This window comes from Melozone crissalis, unplaced genomic scaffold, assembly GCF_028551555.1.
Source record: "Melozone crissalis strain CALT ecotype California unplaced genomic scaffold, PUWL_Pcris_2 ptg000108l_1, whole genome shotgun sequence".
In the NCBI taxonomy this organism is placed as follows: domain Eukaryota; kingdom Metazoa; phylum Chordata; class Aves; order Passeriformes; family Passerellidae; genus Melozone; species Melozone crissalis.
Genome location: NW_026535885.1, coordinates 1,967,639 through 1,991,978, shown reverse-complemented (window position 1 = coordinate 1,991,978; position 24,340 = coordinate 1,967,639). Strand labels below are relative to the sequence as shown.

Genomic DNA, 24,340 nt, shown 5'->3' with positions numbered 1-24,340 from the left:
GGGGAGGCTGATTTTATATTTTATAATTTTATATTTTCCAGACTGAGCTCTGGGGCTGATTAATTAAAAAAAAAATACACAAAATAACGAAAAAAAAATTGGATTTTTCAGGTTTTTTTTCAGCTGCTTCATCTCCTTCCCCAAATTCGCTGCAGGAGGAACCAACTGTGTCCAAGAACTGCCCGATTGTGACCCTGAGAAGTGGCACCAGCTGGCAGAATTTTGTTTTATTTTTATTTTTTCTCGCGGCGGAATCCAACTGGAAACCACCAAAGTCTCTCCCAGGCTTCGTTTGGGAATTTTCCCGTTAAAAAAAAAGAGAAAAAATCGAGGGAAAAAGCAAGAATTGATGGCGATTTTCCACCTGACGACGTCGAATGAAATGATTTTTGTTGTTTTTGCAAGGTTGTTTCAGAGGAGGGGAGGGTGGAAGGGATTTTTGGGGGTTTTTGGAAGGGGAGTGGAAGGCAAAGGGTGAAAGTCCCTGGTCAGCAAGGAATAATTTACAGTTCTGCAGCCATTTGTACAATTCTATAGAAATATGTACAGAAAATGTCTAGAAAATGGAAATGCTGGGGTCCAACCCGGCAGCCTCAGGTGGATTTTGGCTCCTCCTTCACCCTGGGGAAGAGAAAAAGAGAAAAATTCGGATTAAATCAATGATTGGGGTTTGGGTGTGACAGCAAGGGTTAAAAGTGGGGCTTGTTTGGTTCATTTTCAGCTAAAATTTCATTTGATTTAAAGAGATTAGAATGTATTATTTTAATAATATATTGAATTATAATATTTATATATTGTATTACATTACATCACATTATATTACATTACATTACATTACATTACATTATATTATTATAGTATTATATTACATTATATTACATTATATTATATTATATTACATTATATTATATTATATTATATTATGTTTTATTACATTATATTATATTATTATAGTATTACATTATATTATATTATTATATTATATTATATTATATATTATATTATATTACATTACATTACATTATATTATATTATATTATTATAGTATTACATTATATTATATTATATTATATTATATTATATTATATTACATTATATTATATTACATTATATTACATTACATTACATTATATTATTATAGTATTATATTACATTATATTACATTATATTATATTATATTACATTATATTATATTATATTATATTATGTTTTATTACATTATATTATATTATTATAGTATTACATTATATTATATTATTATATTATATTATATTATATATTATATTATATTACATTACATTACATTATATTATATTATATTATTATAGTATTACATTATATTATATTATATTATATTATATTATATTATATTATATTATATTACATTATATTATATTACATTATATTACATTACATTACACTATATTATTATAGTATTACATTATATTATATTATATAACATTATATTAAATTACATTACACTATATTATTATATATAATTCATATAATTATATGAATATTTTTAGATATTAATATATATTATATATTGTATATTGCAATGTATATAATACTATAATAGAATATATATAATATTATTATATCTATTGAATGTATAATATATATTATAATGTAATATAATGTAATATAATATAATGTAATGTAATATAATATAATATGATATAATATAATATAATATAATATAATGCAATATAATATAATATAATATAAGGCAATATAATATAATATAATATAATGTAGTATAATGTAATATAATAATATAATATAATATAATATAATATAATATAATACATAATATGTAATATAATATAACAATATAATAAATATATAATATATAATATTATAATAACTAATAATATATTCAATTATATAATGATTTAAATATCTTATTAATTTCATGACTTTTAATTCAATGAATTTAATTATTTTAATTCAGTGAATTTATTTCATTAATTAATATTAATGTCATTCTTATTCATTTATAATTTAACTATTATTAATTATATTTCATATATTAAATATATACATTAATATATTGCTGACAGAAAGAGCAATATTCTGATTTTTCAGCCCTCTCAACACCTGCAACCTTCCAATGAGGAATTTGTGACAAATTCACTCCAAGTGCCACCCAAACTGTCCCATCAGCTCTTCAATGCCCCCAAACCCCTGGGCATGGGCAGTGCCAGGCTGAGCTCCCCAAACCCCCTGGGCATGGGCAGTGCCAGGCTCAATGCCCCCAAACCCGTGGGCATGGGCAGTGCCAGGCTCAATGCCCCCAAACCCCTGGGCATGGGCAGTGCCAGGCTCAATGCCCCCAAACCCATGGGCATGGGCAGTGCCAGGCTCAATGCCCCCAAACCCCCTGGGCATGGGCAGTGCCAGGCTGAGCTCCCAAACCCCTGGGCATGGGCAGTGCCAGGCTGAGCTCCCCAAACCCCTGGGCATGGGCAGTGCCAGGCTCAATGCCCCCAAACCCCCTGGGCACGGGCAGTGCCAGTTTTACCCTTTGGGTTCTGCTGCTGCTGTTGCTGCTGCTGCTTTTTCTTCTTTTGCTTTTTCCTCTTCTTTCTCATCTGGAGAAAAAAAAAAATGAAAATTAAATTAAAGCCACACAGAGGAGGAAAAAATTCAATGGAAGACAAAGAGGGGGAAAAAATTCAATGGAAGACAAAGAGGGGGAAAAAATTCAATGAAGACAGAGAGGAGGAAAAAATTGAATGAAAGGCAGAGGAGGAAAAAATTCAATGAAAGACACAGAGGAGGAAAAAATGAATTTAAAGACACAGAGGAGGAAAAAATTAATTTAATGACACAGAGGAGGAAAAAATTAAATTAAAGCCACAGAGGAGGAAAAAACTCAATGAAAGACACAGAGGAGGAAAAAATTCAATGGAAGACAAAGGAGGAAAAAATTCAATGAAAGCCACAGAGAAGGAAAAAATTAAATGAAAGACAGAGAGGAGGAAAAAATTAATTTAATGACACAGAGGAGGAAAAAATTAATTAAAAGACACAGAGGAGGAAAAAATTGCAGGCAGGAGGGGCAGCCCTGGGGCTCACCTTTCTTCTCCTCCTCCTCCTTCTCCTCCTCTGCCTTCACACGTTTGGCTTTTTTGAAGTTGGCCACGTTCTTGCGGCCGCCCTCGCCCTCGTCCTCGGAGTCAGAGAATTCCTCGTCACAGGAGATTCTCTTGTTGGAGTTCCTGACTGAAAAGGAGAGCACAGATTTTCATCATCAGGAGGTTCCCAGCTTTAATTGTCTGAGTGGAGCTCACAGAAATCAGGATTGCGCTGCGATAAAAGCGATTTTTGTGGTACCTGATGAATTTTTGGGTTCATCCCTTCCCACCTGCTCCAAAATCGTGTGGACAAGTGGGATCAGCACAGTGGGATGGCGCTGCCAAATCTGCCTGCCACACCCCGAGCTGGACAGAAAATTCCATTTTTCACACCCAGGATTCTGCCAAGGATCCTGCCCCAGCCCTCAGGAACTGCCGGAATTCTGCCTTGAAAATCAAAGTTTATCCCACCATGGAAATCACCAGGCAGGAGAGATCCTGCAGTGCCCTGTCCTACCAAAATCCAGCAGGATGTGGGGATGGATTCAAAGCAGAGAGGGTGAAAACCCTGGGGCAGAGCCTGAGGTGAAGCTCCAGCCTCTCCCTGGGGTTTTTGGGGACCCACAAAGCTCCAGCCCAAGGCTTTGACTCTGGATGTCCCCACAAACCAAGGGGGCTCGATCCTTGCATTGAAACCCTACATGCTCCTCATGGAGAGCTCATGGATCCTGCTCAGCTCTGGGCTTTTCCCAGCACAATTCCCAGCAGAATTCCATTCCCATCAGAATTCCATTCCCATCAGAATTCCATTCCCAGCACAATTTCATTCCCAGCACAATTCAATCCCCCAGCACAATTCCTATCAGAATTCCCAGCACAATTCCATCCCCAGCACAATCCCCAGCACAATTCCATTGCCATCAGAATTTCCAGCACCATTCCCAGCACAATCCCATTCCCAGCACAATTCCATCCCCAGCACAATCCCATTCCCAGCACAATCCCATTCTCAGCACAATTCCATCCCCACCACAATTCAATTCCCAACACAATTCCATTCCCAGCACAATTCCACCCCAGCACAATTCCCTTCAGAATTCCCATCAGAATTCCATTCCCAGCACAATTCCATTCCCAGCACAATTCCCACAATTCCCAACACAATTCCATTCCCAGCACAATTTCCAGCACCATTCCATTCCCAGCACAATCCCCATCAGAATTCCCAGCACAATTCCATTCCCAGTACAATCCCCAGCACAATCCCAGCCCAATTTCCACCACAATCCCACCCCAGCACAATTCCATTGCCATCAGAATTTCCAGCACCATTCCCAGCACAATTCCATCCCCAGCACAATCCCAGCACCATCCCCAGCACAATCCCATTCCCAGCACAATTCCATCCCCAGCACAATCCCTATCAGAATTTCCCATCACAATCCCACCCCAGCACAATCCCCAGCACAATTCCATTCCCAGCAGAATTTCCAGCACCATTCCCAGCACAATCCCATTCCCAGCACAATTCCATTCCCAGCACAATTCCATCCCCAGCACAATTCCCATCAGAATTCCCATCAGAATTCCATTCCCAGCACAATTCCATCCCCAGCACAATCCCAGCACCATTCCCAGCACAATCCCATCCCCAGCACAATTCCATTCCCATCAGAATTTCCAGCACCATTCCCAGCACAATCCCATTCCCAGCACAATTCCATCCCCAGCACAATCCCATTCCCAGCACAATTCCATTCCCATCAGAATTTCCAGCACCATCCCCAGCACAATCCCAGCACCATTCCCAGCACAATCCCATTCCCAGCACAATTCCATTCCCATCAGAATTTCCAGCACCATCCCCAGCACAATCCCAGCACCATCCCCAGCACAATCCCATTCCCAGCACAACCCCACCACAATTCCCAGCACAACCCCACCCCAGCACCTACTGGAGATGCGTTTTTCAGGATCATCCTCCTCCTCATCCCCGCTGTCCTCCTGCACAGCATCCTCAGGAATTGGCTGCATCTGCACCCCGGGAGCGTGAGGGAGCATCCTCAGGTTCTCAAAGAGCCTCTGCCTAGAGCCAGCCAGGGAAGGACACTTTGTCACCAGGGGCCACCAAGGCCACCAACCCCCATGGAAGGGTCATCCCCTCAAGACTCACTTGATTTTCTCCAGGTATTCGTTGGTGTTCTGGTTGGTCATGTTGGAGGGGCTGATGTGCAGCTTGAAGTCTGGCCCAAAGTACTCAAAGTAGTCGTTGTATGGAAGTTCTGAGGGGGAAATTAGTGGTAATTAACAGCAGGTTATCAGCAGGATACAGCACTGGGAATCCAAAAGGGATCGTGCACGTCCCTGAGTGTCACAGATATATTTTTATGAAAAATCCTTTTGCTGGGATCTTTTTCTCCTGAGAAGCTGAAATGAAATGTAAACAATGATTATCTGCTGCTGTGGAATGCAACAGGTAAATCTGGGATTGGTCTCATGGGGTAGTTTTTAATTAATGGCCAATCACTGTCCAGCTGTATCAGACTCTGCTCAGTCACAAGATTTTATCTTCCTTTCCTTTCCTTTCCTTTCCTTTCCTTTCCTTTCCTTTCCTTTCCTTTCCTTTCCTTTCCTTTCCTTTCCTTTCCTTCCCTTCCCTTCCCTTCCCTTCCCATGAAATCCTTTCTTCTATTCTTTAGTATAGTTTTAGCATATCATTTTCTTTTAATATAATATATATCATAAAATAATAAATCAGCATTCTGAAACACGGAGTCAAGAATGAGAATCTTTTCTCATCTCTTCCCTTGTTGGGGTTGGCTGCAAATTCTACACCTGAGCTCTTGGAGATGTTCCAGATTTAAAGGCAGGATGGATTCTGTTACCATCTGTGTGGCAGCTGTCTTTTATCAAGTGGGCAGCTTTCCTTATCTCTCTCTGAGTGATCACAATAACTATTCTCTCAGGAGAGGACATTGCTGATAACAGCTATTGAATGTCCCTGCATGGCTGATAAGAACTACAGCATCCCATTGGGAGATGTGAGCCCAGAGGGAGGAGCCAAGCATTCCTACCCGGATAGAATCTGGAGATTACAAACATTCCTACCTGGATATAACCTGGAGATTACAAACATTCCTACCCGGATATAATCTGAGATTTCAAACATTCCTACCCGGATAGAATCCGATATTTCAAACATTCCTACCCGGATATAATCTGAAGATTTCAAACATTCCTACTCAGATATAATCTGGAGATTTCAAACATTCCTACCCGGATATAACCTGGAGATTTCAAACATTCCTACTCAGATATAATCTGAAGATTTCAAACATTCCTACTCAGATATAATCTGGAGATTTCAAACATTCCTACCCGGATATAATCTGGAGATTTCAAACATTCCTACTCAGATATAATCTGGAGATTTCAAACATTCCTACCTGGATATAACCTGGAGATTACAAACATTCCTACCCGGATATAATCTGGAGATTTCAAACATTCCTACCCGGATATAATCTGGAGATTTCAAACATTCCTACCCAGATAGAATCTGAGATTTCAAACATTCCTACCCAGATATAATCTGGAGATTTCAAACATTCCTACCCGGATAGAATCTGGTATTTCAAACATTCCTACCCGGATATAATCTGAGATTTCAAACATTCCTACCCGGATAGAATCTGGAGATTTCAAACATTCCTACCCGGATAGAATCTGGAGATTCTGGAACACCAGCAGGGCTTTTCACCACTGGATTGCCCAGAGGAACAGCAGCTGCCTCTGCCCCTGGATCTTCAGAGGCAGAGACTGCACCTTTCTCCAGGATCCCTGCTCCAGCAGAACCAGCCCTGACACTGCAGGAGGGCTGAGCCACAATTCCAATGGCACTGCTGCCAACAGCCTGACCCACAGGGTGTCCGGTTGGGTTCTGACTCTGGCAGTGCTGGTTCAGTTCACTGCATTGTTTATTTTATCCTTTTATTTTCTTCCCTATTAAAGAACTGTTATTTCCTGCTCCCATATTTTTTGCCTGAGAGCCCCTTAATTTAAAATTTATAGCAATTTGGAGGGAAGGGGGTTAATTTTCTCCATTTCAGGGGATGCTCCTGCCTTCCTTAGCAGCCTCCTGCCTTTCCAAACTGACACAGGGGGTATCAGTGATAGGGGGGGGCTCCAGGGGGGTTTTACCATTGGGGATCTCAGTGTCCAGAGCCACAGCAGTCTCGTAGGTCCAGCAGCGAGCCACGTTCCTGATCGTGTACCCCCCTCCTCCCAGCATCAGCATGGGCAGGTTAAAGCTCTTCACAAACTCCACACACTTGGCATGGCCTGCAGTGCAAAACAAAGGTCACATTCACGGTATAAATGTCAGTGTAAGAGCTGAAATGAGGGACTGCAGGCAGGCCTGGAGTCCTGCATCCCTCATTCAGGTCCTTACTAATGCTGCCCCACGTTGGGCGCCACTGTAAGAGCTGAAATGAGAGATGTGGGACTCCAGGGGCTCTCCAAAATGCAGTTTATTGTATCTAAGAGTTAGAGAGTCCAGGTTTATGGGTGACAGAGCTGTGCCCACAGCTGTCAGCTCCAGCTGCAGGCAGGCCTGGAGACCCTTTGGTTTTGGTCACAATGCATTCTATACTTTTCTTTTGGTCACAATGCATTCTACACTTTTCTTTTGGTAACAATGCATTCTACACTTTTCTTTTGGTTACAATGCATTATTTACTTTTCTTTGCTGAGCATCTTAACACAGCAGAACCAATCTATACCTTAACTTTTATCCATAGCCTATCATAACTACTGTAATTACCATATTCATGGTACTGTTCTCCAATCACTAAAAGTCAGTACATTACAGTTTCAGCTAGAAGATGTTTTTCAGTTTTCTTGCAGTGGAAAATTCTGAGACCTTTTTTCTACTTGACTTGTTTGCCTGTGCTATCTTTGTGCTTGGTAAAAACATCTTCTTGTTTGGGGTGGGTTTATCCATAAAAACCCCTTCTAACTAAGACACCCTTTGCCTCCTTGGTTATCCAGTGAGACTGGCTCAGCAATTCTTTTCTTCTAGATCAAAACTTGCTTCCATCTCTATTCCTTCATCAAACTCTACATTTAAAAATCTTTCTGCTAAGCACACATATCTGTGAGACCTTCCTGCCAAACTTTCATCCTCCCCAACATGCCAGCTTTCCCATGGAATTCCTGCTGAGCAGCAGCTCCTACCTTTGATGGTGAGGTTGAAGCAGCCCAGCCTGTCCCCAGACAGGGAGTCAGAGCCACACTGCAGGACAACAGCGCTGGGCTGGAACGTCTCCATCACCTTGGAGATCACCTAAAAAACAAAGGTTCTGTCACCTCCCTGCCCACAGGCCACTGTCACAGCACACAGTGACAGCCAGGCACATGGAGCCACTTTTGGGGGATCCACAAAGCTCCAGCCCCAAGGCTTTGACTCTGGATGTCCCCACAAACCAAGGGGGCTCGATCCTTGCATTGAAACCCTACATGCTCCTCATGGAGAGCTCATGGATCCTGCTCAGCTCTGGGCTTTTCCCAGCACAATTCCCAGCAGAATTCCATTCCCAGCACAATTCCATTCCCAGTACAATTCCCATCGGAATTCCCAGCACAATTCCATCCCCAGCACAATTCCAATCCCAGCACCATTCCCAGCACCATTCAATTCCAAGCACAATTCCATCCCCAGCAGAATTCCCATCAGAATTTCCAGCAAATTCCATCCCCAGCACAATTCCCAGCACAATTCCATTCTCAGCACAATTCCCACCACAATTCCAATCCCAGCACAATCCCCAGCACAATTCCATCCCCATCACAATTCCAATCCCAGCACCATTCCCATCACAATTCCATCCCCAGCACAATTCCCACCACAATTCCAATCCCAGCACCATTCCCAGCACCATTCCCATCACAATTCCATCCCCAGCACAATTCCCACCACAATTCCAATCCCAGCACCATTCCCAGCACCATTCCCACCACAATTCCATCCCCAGCACCATTCCCAGCACAATCCCCAGCACAATTCCCAGCACAATTCCATCCCCAGCACATTTCAATCCCCAGCCAACACTGGGGCTCCCACACCCAGGAGCTCCCACACAGACCCCGACTGCTCAGTGAAAACAGACCCCTTGGTGAATTTTGTCCCATTAAAAAAAATCCCCAAAAAACTCAATAAAATCCCCCCCAAAATGGCCCTGAGGACAAAGAGGAACCACAGATGATCCCTGAGCAGAGGAAGTTCCACTCACAGGTTTGAAAATGGCTTCGTAGGACTCGTCGTCGATGCCGTCCCGCAGCGGGTAATTCACAGCGTAGTATTTCCCTTTGCCTGCCCCAATGTCCTGTGGGGTGGGAGAGCAGAACAGAGCTCACCAAAAACCCAAATCCTGCCCCAAACTGGGAAAGGAAGCTTGGAGCCCAGTCAAATCCAGAGTAATTAATATTGTTAAATATTAACGATTTACTACCGACACGCACAGCAGCGCGCTGGGCTGGGCAGAGCAGTCACTGAATTTATTCAGTCACTGAATTCTACTTTCAAATCAAAATAAAATAAATAAAAACAAAGAAAAATAAAAAATTCTGCACTAAAATATTATATAGTTTAACATTTATCACTCTCACAGACAAGTGGTTTATTAAAAGTTATTTCATTCATGGTGCAGCACCAAGCTCTTGGTAGGGCTGAAAAATACAAATCCCAAGTGAAAGATTTTATTCAGTCACTGAATTCTACTTTCAAATAAAAACAAAATATTCTGCACTAAAATATTATATATTTTAATGTTTTTATCACACTCATAGCCAAGTGGTTTATAAAAATAGTTATTTCATTTATGGTGCAGCACCAAGCTCTTGGTAGGGCTGAAAAATACAAATCCCATGTAAAAGATTTTATTCAGTTACTGAATTCTATTTTCAAATAAAAATAAAATATTTTGCACTAAAATATTATGTGTTTTAACATTTTTATCATGCTCACAGCCAAGTGGTTTATAAAAATAGTTATTTAATTCATGGTGCAGCACCAAGCTCTTGGTAGGGCTGAAAAATACAAATCCCAAGAGGAAGACTTTATTCAGTCACTGAATTATATTTTCAAATACAAATAAAATAATCTGCACTAAAATATTATATAGTTTAACATTTTATCACTCTCACAGACAAGTGGTTTATAAAAATAGTTATTTCATTTATGGTGCAGCACCAAGCTCTTGGTAGGGCTGAAAAATACAAATCCCAAGTGAAAGATTTTATTCAGTCACTGAAGTCTACTTTCAAATCAAAATAAAATAAATAAAAACAAAGAAAAATAAAAATTTCTGCACTAAAATATTATATAGTTTAACATTTATCACTCTCACAGACAAGTGGTTTATTAAAAGTTATTTCATTCATGGTGCAGCACCAAGCTCTTGGTAGGGCTGAAAAATACAAATCCCAAGTGAAAGATGAGAAGATTTAGATCAAAAATATCACAATTCTTGTAAAAATCCCTTAAGAATAAGAAAAGAACCTTTCACCCCTGAGAACAGAAGTTCTGGTAATGTCACAGTCACAGGTGACACTGAGTCACTGCAGGAAGTGCCAACAAAACTCCACTCCCTCAGAAACCTTCACCAAGAGTTGGTGTCACCAAGCTGGGGCTGCAAAGTGACCAAAATGTCACTTTTGGAGTCATTTTTGTGAGCAAAACCCCACCAGAGAGACTGAGAGCAAAGATTTGGCTTTAAAAAATGATCATCCACACCTTTGCCCTCAGAAAATGGGTGTCAGGGTGGAAAAGCTGGGAAAAAAAAACCCAAAAAGCTGGAAAAAAAACCCCAAAAAAACCCCAAATTTCCTGGGAATTTGGTGGCTCTCACCCTCAGGTCCCCAGTTCCTGGGAAATATTCTCCATATTTGTGGAAGGACACGGTCATGACCCTGTCTGTGGTGTAAAAAGCCTCCTCCACCCCATCCCCGTGGTGGATGTCGATGTCAATGTACAGCACTCGCTGGTGGTACCTGGAAAAAATCAGAATATTTGATTTATTCTGAGGAAAATGTGACTCCAGAGCAGGGAATTCTGGCCAGGATCTACAGGGGAAGGGACAGCAGTGGGACAGAAAATAAAGTGATTTTTGCTGCTGGGTTTCTTTCAGAGTCAGCCAATAAAGAGCATTTTTATGCACATTTTTCTGCCCAAGCCTCCCACAGTGAGGTTTGCCTCGAGCCAGGAGCTGTCACACAGCCATGGGTGGGACAAAGAAAAGCAGGAGAAAAATGTGACATCTAAAAAGCTGCAAAAATCCTCTGCCCCCTGCACTGGTGGAATTCCAAATTCCCTCTTGTATTTCAGGGGGGGCCCTGAGGAGCTGGGATTGATTTATAATCCCCACAATTAGAATTTAATAATTTATAATGAAGGTACTATAATTTATATAATATTTATCATAACATTATATCTATAATAATAGTATAAATATTATAATTATTTCTAGTAAAGTAGATGATTATATTATATAATAATCTGTATTATAATTATGATAATTATATATATTATATATTATATAATACATATTATATCTTTTTCTAAATGTTATGCTATGTAATATTATAGTCTATTATGTTATATTATAGTATATATGATATATTTCTTATATTACATTATATCACATTACATATTATATATTATATAATATATATAATATCATTTTATAAAATGTCATGTCATGACATATTTATTTTATATTATATTATATTATATTATATTATATTATGTCATATATTATATCATATTATACTATATATTATACTATATTATATTACATTATATCATATTACATTATATTATATTACATTACATTATATTATATTATATTATATTATATTATATTACATTATATTATATGATATTATATTATATTATATTATATTATATTACATTACATTATATTACATTATATTACATTACATTACCTTACATTATATTATATTATATTATATTATATTATATTATATTATATTATCTTTTGCATAGTATATAGTATATATCATGTATTATATATCATATATTTTATATATTTTATACATTATACATTATATATTATATTCCCAAAATTTTTGAGGTTTTTTTCCCCCAAAATCCCTTTGGGGAGAGAGGGGATCAGAGCCCAAACAACCAGAAAAAGCCCAGAATAAATGAAAAATGCTGAGGAGAATCCATGAGGAAGAGGAGGCCGAGGGCTGCCCGTACTTGAGGAGCTCCAGGATGGCCAGCACGATGTCGTTGACGTAGCAGAACCCGGAGGCTTCCGATTTCTTGGCGTGGTGGAGCCCTCCCGCCCAGTTCACTGCAATGTCTGTCTGCTGCTTGTTCAGCTTCACTGCACTGGCTGGGGGAGAAAATGCAACACGGGTTAGGGCAGGAGGGGAAAACTTCAAACACAGTCTGGGGTGAAGCTTCAGCTCCTCCTTGGGGTTTTTGGGGGGCTCCCGCTCCAGGGTGCCCCCACAAATCAAGGGGAAATGGGAATATTTCTCATTCCTTCCCACTTTTTCCTCAGAGCAGGAAAATCCCACAAATCCAGCTGGGGTATCACTCGAGACAATTTGGGTTTCTCAGAGCAGAGCAAGGTTTGAAGAGAAAATCTCACACAGGAGGAAATCCCAATTACAAGAAATTAAGGCAGGAGGGAAAAACCTCAAACAGAGCCTGAGGTGAAGCTCCAGCTCCTCCTTGGGGCTTTTGGGAGCTCCACAAACTCCTGGGGGTTTTTGGGGGGTCCTGCTCCAGGGTCTGACTCTGGATGTCCCCACAAACCAAGGGAAAATGGGAAATATTTCACATCCTTTCCCATTTTCCCCTCAGAGCAGGAAAACCCCACAAAGCCAGCACCCAGCTGGGGTCTCTCTGCTTTCTCAGAGCCCTGAACAGAGCAAGGTTTGAGGAGGAAATCCCACACAGGTTAAGGCAGGAGGGAAAAACCTCAAACACAGCCTGAGGTGAAGCTCCAGCTCCTCCCAGGGGTTTTTGAGGGGTTCCTGCTCCAGGGTGCCCCCACAAATCAAGGGGAAATGGGAATATTTCTCATTCCTTCCCACTTTTTCCTCAGAGCAGGAAAATCCCACAAATCCAGCTGGGGTATCACTCGAGACAATCTGGATTTCTCAGAGCAGAGCAAGGTTTGAGGAGGAAATCCCACACAGGAGGAAATCCCAATTACAAGAAATTAAGGCAGGAGGGAAAAACCTCAAACAGAGCCTGAGGTGAAGCTCCAGCTCCTCCTTGGGGCTTTTGGGAGCTCCACAAACTCCTGGGGGTTTTTGGGGGTCCTGCTCCAGGGTCTGACTCTGGATGTCCCCACAAACCAAGGGAAAATGGGAAATATTTCACATCCTTTCCCACTTTTGCCTCAGAGCAGGAAAACCCCAAAAATCAGCACCCAGCTGGGGTCACACTGAGACAATCTGGGTTTCTCAGAGCAGAGCAAGGTTTGAAGAGAAAATCCCACACAGGTTAAGGCAGGAGCGAAAAACCTCAAACACAGCCTGAGGTGAAGCTCCAGCTCCTCCCAGGGGTTTTTGAGGGGTTCCCGCTCCAGGGTGTCCCCACAAATCAAGAGAAAATGGGAAATATTTCTCATCCCTTCCCACTTTTTCCTCAGAGCAGGAAAATCCCACAAATCCAGCTGGGGTCACACGGGAGACTATCTGGGCAAGGTTTGAGGAGGAAATCCCACACAGAAGGAAATCCCAATTACAAGAAATTAAGGCAGGAGGGAAAAACCTCAAACAGAGCCTGAGGTGAAGCTCCAGCTCCTCCCCGGGGTTTTTGGGAGCTCCACAAACCCCTGAGGTTTTTGAGGGGCTCCTGCTCAAGGGTTTGATTCTGAATGTCCCCACAAATCAAGGGAAAATGGGAAATATTTCACATCCACATTTTCCTCAGAGCAGGAAAATCCCACAAACCCAGCTGGGGTCATACTGAGACAATCTGGGTTTCTCAGAGCAGAGCAAGGTTTGAGGAGGAAATCCCACACAGGAGGAAACCCCAATTACAAGAAATTAAGGCAGGAGGGAAAAACCTCAAACAGAGCCTGAGGTGAAGCTCCAGCTCCTCCTTGGGGCTTTTGGGAGCTCCACAAACTCCTGGGGGTTTTTGGGGGTCCTGCTCCAGGGTCTGACTCTGGATGTCCCCACAAACCAAGGGAAAATGGGAAATATTTCACATCCTTTCCCACTTTTGCCTCAGAGCAGGAAAACCCCAAAAATCAGCACCCAGCTGGGGTCACACTGAGACAATCTGGGTTTCTCAGAGCAGAGCAAGGTTTGAGGAGGAAATCCCACACAGGTTAAGGCAGGAGCGAAAAACCTCAAACAGAGCCTGAGGTGAAGCTCCAGCTCCTCCCAGGGGTTTTTGAGGGGCTCCCGCTCCAGGGTGTCCCCACAAATCAAGGGAAAATGGGAAATATTTCTCATCCTTTCCCATTTTCCCCTCAGAGCAGGAAAACCCCACAAAGCCAGCACCCAGCTGGGGTCTCTCTGCTTTCTCAGAGCCCTGAACAGAGCAAGGTTTGAGGAGGAAATCCCAGTTTTGACTGGGAAAAAAGGGTTTGATCCTGGATGTCGCCATAAACCAAAGGAATAGGAAATATTTCTCATCCTTTCCCACTTTCCCCTCAGAGCAGGAAAACCCCACAAAGCCAGCTGGGGTCACTCTGGTTTCTCAGAGCCCTGACCAGAGCAAGGTGTGAGCTGAGCTATGTTCAGCTCATTGAGTGAAAACGCAGCCAGAGGAATTCTCCTCCTCCCCCAGCCCCTCCCACCAACTTTCTGCCCGTCCTGGAGCCTGCCAGGATCCCAAAAATCAGAATTCAGTGGAATTGTGCAGCCCTGGGAGCAGAGAGAGCACAGAGCTGCCCCAGCAGCTGCTGCAGGCACAGGAAATCCAGGCTGGAGGTGTCACTGCCACAGAGCTCTAGGCTGTGACACAAACACAAAACTGTGAGAAAATAAAGAAACATTTCAACGTTCCAGCTCTCAAACCTCTCAGTTTCTGCTTTGCCTCGTGTCCAGAGTTGGTGGTTTTTTAAAAAACAGCACCTCAACCAGCCTGGTTTTTCCTTTTCAGGTTGTGCCTGCTCAGGGTGAGACTTTTACAACTTTTATTTAAATGTAAAGCTCAGGTTGATTTTTTTTTTATGTTGTGGTTTTAACTCTTATTTTTTGTTTTAGCTCTTTTCTTTTTGTTTTAACTCACTGGTGTTGTTACAAAGCCACTCACTCCTTCAGTGAGGTAACCTAAAATAATGATTAATAAATGGGAAAGGATTCAACAGGCAAAGCTTGGGTTTCGTTATTAAATCAGCAATAGAGACAGAGTAGAAAACACAATAAAAAATACAAAAAATTTGTGATCTTACTTTATTAAAATGTAAATGTATTTATTTAAATGTAAATGTATTTATTTAAATGTAAAGCTCAGGTTGATTTTTTTGATGTTGTGGTTTTGTTTTAACTCTTATTTTTTGTTTTAGCTCACTGCTGTTGTTACAGAGCCTTCAGTGAGGTAACCCAAATTAGTGATTAATAAATGGGAAAGGATTCAACAGGCAAAGCTTGGATTCCATTATTAAATCAGCAATAGAGACAGAGTATAAAACACAATAAAAAATACAAAAAATTTGTGATCTTACCAACAGAGCCTCCAGCAGAGAGCTGACAGAACTCAAAGAGCCCATCAAACACAGGGCAGTCCTCCCCTACATTAACTGGAAGAGAATGGAAAAGAACCATTAAAATAAAAGCAACAAAATCAGAATTTTACAAATTTGGATTTGGAAAGTGGCCAGAAGTGTTGAACAAAATGCTGAGATCAAATGATGCAATGGAAATGTGTGGCTGACACTTTGCACACTCCCCTGACTTCGAATCACACAGCTCTGGGTTCTCAGCACAACCGGAGTCTCAGCCTCAATCAATTGTTGCTGTAATTAATTCCACTATCAAAAATAATCACTCATTACAAGAAATTAAACTCCAGGCTCTTTGATTTTACTCTGGCACGCAAAAATGGAATTAGAGACTGCTCATTCCCTTTCCAGCAGGTTTTGTTGAAAAGCTCTGTCCTTTACATGTTTAATTTCCACATTTTGGCTTTTTCAGGAATAAAACCAGCACAGAAAACCCTGAGCACCAGAGAGAGCTGAGTGTTGAAAATTTCAGCTCTGTCCTTTGCATGTTTAATTTTCACATTTTGGTTTTTTTCAGGAATAAAATCAGCACAGAAAAAACCCTGAGAACCACAGAGAGCTGAGTGTGGAAAAGCTCTGTCCTTTACACATTTAATTTTCACATTTTGGCTTTTTCAGGAATAAAAGCAGCACAGAAAAAACCCTGAGAACCACAGAGAGCTGAGTGTTGAAAACCTCTGTCCTTTACATGTTTAATTTCCCCATTTTGGTTTTTTTCAGGAATAAAACCAGCACAGAAAACCCTGAGAACCAGAGAGAGCTGAGTGTTGAAAAGCTCTGTCCTTTACATGTTTAATTTCCACATTTTGGTGTTTTCAGGAATAAAACCAGCACAGAAAACCCTGAGAACCAGAGAGAGCTGAGTGTTCATGAGCTGTGGCTGCTCCAGGGGTAAACAGGTCACTTTGGGTAAAAAATCCATTTTTGCTGGCTGTCATTTGGTGGATTAAAGGATGGGGGGAGGCTTTCAGTGTGTATTAATCACAAACCTTGTGCAGAAATATCTGTGCCCTTCAGCTCCCAGGGGCTTTCCAAGAGTGAAATGTTCTTTAAATGAAGCTTGAGCTCTCCCCACCGGTTGTCAGAAATTTATTTTGCCATAAAAACATCATTCAGATTGGCTGAGACACCAAATCCAGGGTTTGGAACCATTAAAGAGATTTTCCATGGATTGGAGAGAAATTAACCCATAAAATCATCAGATATTGATGAATGTATCACCCTGTCCCTTTCCCCTTTTCAGGCTGACACTGCCCTGAAAATCCTTCAGATTTGGGGTAGAATTGGGGATTTGGGGCTTTTTAATTTGCTGATTTAAAATTTGTTGGTTTTAAAGCAACAAATTTGGGTTTGGGGGCTTTTAATTTGCTGGTTTTAAATTTGTTGGTTTTAAAGCAGCAAATTTGGGTTTGGGGGTTTTTTATTTTGCTGGTTTTAAACCAACTCTCCCCACTGGTTGTCAGAAATTTATTTTGCCATAAAAACATCATTCAGAGTGGCTGAGACACCAAATCCAGGGGTTTGTGCCATTAAAGAGATTTTCCATGGATTGGAAAGGTTGGAACAAGAAATTAACCCATAAAATCATCAGATATTGATGATATCTCACCCTGCCCCTTTCCAAGCTGCCACTGGCTTGAAAATCCTTCAGATTTGGGGAAGAATTGAGGATTTGGGGCTTTTTAATTTGCTGGTTTTAAAGCAACAAATTTGGGTTTGGGGGTTTTTTATTTTGCTGGTTTTAAAGCAACACATTTGGGTTTTGGGGGTTTTTAATTTGATTTAAAATTTGTTGGTTTTAAAGCAACAAATTTGGGTTTGGGGGTTTTTAATTTGCTGGTTAAAAATTTGTTGGTTTTAAAGCAACAAATTTGGGTTTGGGGGCTTTTAATTTGCTGGTTTTAAATTTGTTGGTTTTAAAGCAGCAAATTTGGGTTTGGGGGTTTTTTATTTTGCTGGTTTTAAAGCAACAAATTTGGGTTTTGGGGGTTTTTTATTTTGCTGGTTTAAAATTTGTTGGTTTTAAAGCAACAAATTTGGGTTTGGGGGTTTTTTATTTTGCTGGTTTTAAACCAACTCTTCTGGTTGAAGATGAGCACTGACACAAAATCAACATGGTCAGAAATGGGAAAATTCTGTCATCTCCAAGCCAGGAAAGGAATTTAGGCAACAAAAAAAAAACCCCCAAAACACAACCAGGTCAAAGGATTTCACTCAGCTCCTTTAGCTTGGGAGTGGGATGTGGTTTTAAATTCTTTATTCATCAGAAAAATCCCAAAAAAAGCAAAGCCAGGAGAATGAAAGCTGATAAAAATTTGGGATAAAGTCCCAGGTTTTCACTCACATCTCTGCATCTGCTTGCTGTACTCAGACATGTTGTCAGGGCGGATGGACCTGAGGAATTTGATGTAATCATCACTGTGGTACTTGGTCATCTCCTCTGCGTTGGCCTTGTGGGGACGCTGCAAGGACAGAAACACAGCAAGGGTTGCTTTGGGATTTATTCCCTAATTCCCATTTCTAGTCCCACATTTCCCCCCAGGAACTGGGAAAAGTCTGAATTTGAAAGGCAAGAATGGCATTGTTGGTGAGTGTTACATAGGGAGATGTGGAAATAAATTGAATTTCCAGGATAAAAATCAGTTTTGCCATCTGCAAAGCCTCTCTGAAGAGGAACCCCTCACTTCACACAGAGAAAAAAACAGAAATACATAAAAACAACATGTTGTCAGAGTGGATGGACCTGAGGAATTCGATGTAATCATCACTGTGGTACTTGGTCATCTCCTCTGCATTGGCCTTGTGGGGACCCTGCAAGGACACCAGCACAGCTCTGGGATTTATTCCCTAATTCCCATTTCTAGTCCCACATTTCCCCCCAGGAACTGGGAAAAATCTGAATTTGAAAGGCAAGAATGGCATTGTTGGTGTGGAGATGTGGAAATAAATTGAATTTCCAGGATAAAAATCAGTTTTGCAGCCTGCAAAGCCTCTCTGAAGAGGAACCCCTCACTTCACACAGAGAAAAAAACAGAAATACATAAAAACAACTGAGTGGGGTTTATTCCTTTCCTCCCAGAGAAAAGCTCCACAATTAAAGCCTGAAACACCAATTATGGCATGAAATAATGAGCTTACATAGATCTCCATCTTCCTGTAGAGCCCATAGTTGAGCAGCAGGTTGTGGGTCATGCGGATCCTGTGGGGTTTCATGGGGTGGCCTTGGCCATAATAATAATTCCCAACATCCCCTGCAAGCAGAAAGGAGTTTGTGTCAGCAATTCCTGCACAGGGAACCGTCAGCTCCTCTGGGATTTATTTCTCATCCAGCAGTGGCTGGGATTTCCCACCGGGGAAATCCATGGATTCAGGGTTCATACTGAAACTTGAGACAGGGAATTTGCAATGCCACCAGTGGAAAGGGGCTGGAATTGGGTCAGTGCTGCTGGATCATCTCCCAACCCAACCCATTCCATGGCTCCCAACCCAAACCATTCCATGGCTGTGGCAAAGGAAGATCTCCAGGATTGGCACAGGGAAATCCATGGATTCAGGGTTCCCCCTCAAATTTGACCCAGGGCATTTGGAATGTCACCCTCAAATTTGAGCCAGGGAATTTGGAATGTCACCAGTCCTTGAAAAGGAGCTGGAATTGGATCCAGTGCTGCTAGATCATCTCCCAACCCAAACCATTCCATGGCCACAGAATGTCCAGGATTGGCACAGGGATATCCATGGATTTAGGGTTCATCCTCAAATTTCAGACAGGGAATTTGCAATGCCACCAGTGGAAGGTGTCCCTGCCCTTGGAAAGGGGCTGAAATTTGGATCACTGATGCTGGATCATCTCCCAACCTAGACTATTCCATGGATGTGGGAGTAGAGGAGGAATCTCCAAGATTGGCACAGGGAAATCAATGGATTCAGGGTTCATCCTCAAATTTGACCCAGGGCATTTGGAATGCCACCCTCAAATTTGAGACAGGGAATTTGGAATGTCACCAGTCCTTGGAAAGGGGCTGGAATTGGATCCTTGAGGCTGGACTATGTCCCAACTCAAACCATTCCATGGCTGTGGCAGTGGAGAGGAGGAATCTCCAATATTGGCACAGGGATATCCATGGATTCAGGGCTCCTGCAGAAATCTGAGACAGATTTGGAATTCCATCCTCAAATTTGGGAAAAGAGAATTGGGAATGCCACCAGTCCTTGGGAAGGGGCTGGGATTGGATCCTTGCTGCTGGATCATCTCCCAACCCAAACCATTCCATGGCTGTGGGAGAGGAAGATCTCCAAGATTGGCACAGGGAAATCCATGGATTCAGGGTTCATACTGAAACTTGAGACAGGGAATTTGGAATGGCACCAGTGGAAAGGGGCTGGGATTGGGTCAGTGCTGCTGGATCATCTCCCAGCCCAAACCATTCCATGGCTCCCAACCCAAACCATTCCATGGCTGTGGCAAAGGAAGATCTCCAGGATTGGCACAGGGAAATCCATGGATTCAGGGTTCATACTGAAACTTCAGACAGGGAATTTGCAATGCCACCAGTGGAAAGGGGCTGGGATTGGATCCAGTGCTGCTGGATCATCTCCCAGCCCAAACCATTCCATGGCCACAGAATCTCCAAGACTGGCACAGGGATATCCATGGATTCAGGGCTCTCCCTCAAATTTCAGACAGGGAATTTGGAATGTCACCCTCAAATCTGAGACAGGGAATTTGCAATGCCACCAGTCCTTGGGAAGGGGCTGGACCATCTCCCAGCCCAACCCACGGCATGGCTGTGGCAGTGCAGAGGAGGAACCTCCCAGATCTGGGGTCAGAGGAGCCCAGGGCTCGGTGCCAGGGATGTTCTCCCAGATTTGGGCTCAGTGCCAGGGATGTTCTCCCAGATCTGGGGTCAGAGGAGCCCAGGGCTCGGTGCCAGGGATGCTCTCCCCAAACTGGGGTCAGTGCCAGGGATGTTCTCCCAGATTTGGGCTCAGTGCCAGGGCTGTTTCCCAGATTTGGGCTCAGTCCCAAGGATGTTTCCCATATTTGGGGTCAGTGCTAGGGATGTTCTCCCAAATTTGGGCTCAGAGGAGCCCAGGGCTGTTTCCCAGATTTGGGGTCAGTCCCAGGGCTGTCCCCCAGCTTTGGGGTCAGAGGAGCTCAGGGTCAGTCCCAGGGATGTTCTCCCAGCTTTGGGCTCAGTCCCAAGGATGTTTCCCAGCTTTGGGCTCAGTCCCAGGGATGTTCTCCCAGATTTGGGGTCAGAGGAGCCCAGGGCTCAGGCCCAGGGCTGTCCCCCAGCTTTGGGGTCAGTGTCAGGGATGTCCCCCAGCTTTGAGCTCCGTCCCAGGGCTGTCCCCCAGCTTTGGGCTCACTCCCAGGGCTGTCCCCCAGCTTTGGGCTCCGTCCCAGGGCTGTCCCCCAGCTTTGGGCTCACTCCCAGGGCTGTTTCCCACCTTTGGGCTCAGTGCCTGCTCTCACACCCCCACTCCTCTTCTCACCCTTTTTATCCCTCCCAATCCCCCAGCAATTCTTTTACAGGACCAAAGCCACCTCCCCACATGGATTTCCTGCTCCAAACTGAAAAATTGAGATTTTTACCCCACCTCCTTTCCCTGGGGCACTCATTTCCCTGCAATTCCCCCAAATTTCCCTTTCAGATCCCACATGTGGCTGCAGGGAGCAGCAATCTCTCTGCCCAAGGCTCATTTTCCTGGGCAAGCAGAGCAAGCTGCTCCTGCTCCTGTTGGGAAGCTCCAATCCAGTCTGGCCAGCGACTCAGAGAGCAAAATTAATATTGAAATTAATATTTAAATTAATATTTAAATCAATATTTCATCAGCACAAGCAGCTTTTCCTCCTCTGGAAATTTTCAGGATTTTCAGTGGATCTATTTTCAAAAGATGCCAGAATTGCAAATCCCCCACCCAGGCAAACCTGCTGCTGGAATTTACCTGGCTGTTCTTTCACTAAATATATATTTTTAAAATTAAATATATTTTTCCCATTGAAAATAATTCAAGTTTCTGAAATTTTGCCAATACACTGCCACCTCCAGGGATGGATTTTACCACCTCAAAAATCAAAAATTTGGGGAACTTTCAATAAATATTTCAGGTTTTGCAGGGAAAATAGAAGCAGAGAACTCAGGGAGGCTTTTAAAAATCCCCATTTTAAATGGGCTAAATCTGAGCTCGTGTTCCCTGTGGATCCCTGATTTTTTTTTTTAATTAAATACATTTTTTTTAATTACAAATATTTTTCCCATTGAAAATAATTCAATTTTCTGAAATTTTGCTAATCCACGCTGCCCCTTTCAGGGATGGGTTTTACCACCCCAAAATCAAAAGTCTGGGGAACTTTTAGAAGATATTTGAGGCTCTGAGGAGAAAACAGAACTCAGTGAAGCTTTTAAAAATCCCCATTTTTAATGGGCTAAACCTGAGCTCATGTTCCCTGTGGATCCCTGAATTTTTTTTTAATTAAATACATTTTTCCCCCATTGAAAATAATTCAATTTTCTGAAATTTTGCTCAGGCAGCCCCAAAAGCAGCCAGAGCTGAAGGAGGTTCCTGTACCCACCCCCAGCCTGGCTCCCAAATCCTTTTTGTCCCTCCTGACCCCAAAATTCCATCCCAGGAGTGGCTCATCCTCCTCAGACCCCCTCCCCAAAATCTCCTGCAGCACCCCCTGATCTTCCCCCAGTCCCTAAAATCCTCACATTTCCCCATCCCACCCCTCTGACCTTCCCCTAAATCCTGATTTCCACATCTCCCTGATCTTCCCCCAATTTCCCAAATCCTTCCATTTCCTCATCCCTCTGATTTTCCCCTAAATCCCCAGATCCCATTTCCCCATCCCACCCCCTTGATCTTCCTCCAGATCTCCCCAATTTCCCCATTCCCTGATCTTCCCCCAATCCCAAAATCCCAACATTTCCCCATTCCATCCCCCAGATCTTCCCCCAAATCCCATTTCCTCGTCCCCCTTGATCTTCCTCCAGATCTCCACATTTCCTTATTCCCTGATCTTCCCCCAATTTCCCAAATCCTTCCATTTCCTCATCTCACCCCCTTGATCTTCCCCCAAATCCCAAAATTCTCACATTTCCTCATCCCCCTGATCTTCCCCCAATCCCAAAATCCCAACATTTCCCCATCCCACCCCCTCTGACCTTCCCCTAAATCCTGATTTCCACATTTTCCCATATCCCTGATCTTCCCCCAATTTCCCAAATCCTTCCATTTCCTCATCTCACCCCCCTGATCTTCCCCCTAATCTCTTCATTTCCCCATCTCCCTGATCTTCCCCCAATTTCCCAAATCCCAACATTTCCTCATCCCTCTGATTTTCCCCTAAATCCCCAGATCCCATTTCCCCATCTCACCCCCTTGATCTTCCTCCAGATCTCCCCACTTTCCCCATTCCCTGATCTTCCCCCAATCCCAAACTCCCAACATTTCCCCATCTCACCCCCCTCGATCTTTCCCTAAATTCCCAGATCTCCCCATTTCCTCATCCCCCTGTTCTTCCCCCAATTTTCTCAAATCCTCCCATTTCCCCATCCCACTCCGCTGATCTTCCCCCAAATCCCAAAATCCTCACATTTCCTCATCCCCTGATCTTTCCCCAATCTTCCAAATCCCCACATTTCCTCATCCCATTGCCCTGATCTTCCCCCAAATCCCCACATTTCCCCATTCCCTGTTCTTCCCCCAAATTCCCAGATCTCCCCATTTCTTCACCCCCTTGATCTTCCCCCGATCTCCAAATCCCCCACATTTCCCCATTCCCCCACATCTTCCCCCAAATCCCCAAATTCTCACATTTCCTCATCCCCCTGATCTTTCCCAAACTCCCAGATCTCCTCATTTTTCTATCCCCCTGATCTTGTCCTAAATCCTCACAGTTCCCCATTCCCCTGATCTTCCCCCAAATCCTGATCCCCTCATTTCCCTATCCCCCTGATCTTGCCCTAAATCTCCCAATTTCCCCATCCCACCCTCCGATCTTCCCCCCCCTCACCCCATTCTCCTCCCCAGTGCTCCCCACATCCCTGCCATGCCCCTCAACCCCATTAAAAACCCCACAGCACCCCTGATCTCACACCCTGACCTCCCCTGCCCATCAACACCCCCAATACCCATCCCCACAACCTTTAAACCCCCCCTCACCTCCATGACCCCAAAGATCCCCCATTCCCACCCTCTCCTCCCACCCCCAGCACCCCCATCCTCCCTCAGTGACCCCATTGCCCTCATCCCCCTCCCCATTCCCCCTCAGCGACCCCTCACACCCACCCCCTGCATTCTCCCCCCACCCCTCAACCCCGCCCCCTCAGTCCCCCGCTCCCCCCCGCCCCGGGACGGCTCCCCCGCGGCCCGGCGGCCCCGACGGGTGCCCGCAGCCCCTCACCATCGTAGTAGTAGCAGACTTTGCGCTTCGTGCCCTGCGTCAGCGCCATTTTCCTGCCTCCCCTCACAGCG

At 43.1% G+C, this 24,340-nt stretch overlaps 1 protein-coding gene across 1 annotated transcript; it reads right to left on the bottom strand.

The window, feature by feature from the left end:
• Positions 1-593: 593 nt before the first annotated feature.
• HDAC1 (histone deacetylase 1) lies at positions 594-24,340 on the bottom strand. Its single transcript, XM_054292248.1, has 14 exons — positions 24,270-24,340; positions 18,998-19,110; positions 18,204-18,321; positions 15,803-15,877; positions 12,361-12,499; positions 10,988-11,129; positions 9,371-9,463; positions 8,316-8,424; positions 7,281-7,421; positions 5,254-5,362; positions 5,036-5,166; positions 3,082-3,228; positions 2,525-2,594; positions 594-621 (listed from the first exon to the last, which is right to left on the bottom strand). Exons 1-14 carry the CDS (start codon positions 24,316-24,318, stop codon positions 594-596), a joined length of 1,464 nt encoding a protein of 487 aa, XP_054148223.1. The 5' UTR covers positions 24,319-24,340.

What these genes read in the sequence shown, in the direction of transcription:
- HDAC1 (XM_054292248.1), bottom strand. Translation starts at nt 24,318, where the DNA reads ATGGCGCTGACGCAGGGCACGAAGCGCAAAGTCTGCTACTACTACGAT. An exon ending in AGTCTGCTACTACTACGATG is followed by an intron (nt 19,111 to 24,269) that starts GTGAGGGGCTGC and finishes TTCTGCTTGCAG; the next exon opens with GGGATGTTGGGAATTATTAT. An exon ending in CAGGAACTGGGGACCTGAGG is followed by an intron (nt 9,464 to 10,987) that starts GTGAGAGCCACC and finishes CCCACCCCACAG; the next exon opens with GACATTGGGGCAGGCAAAGG.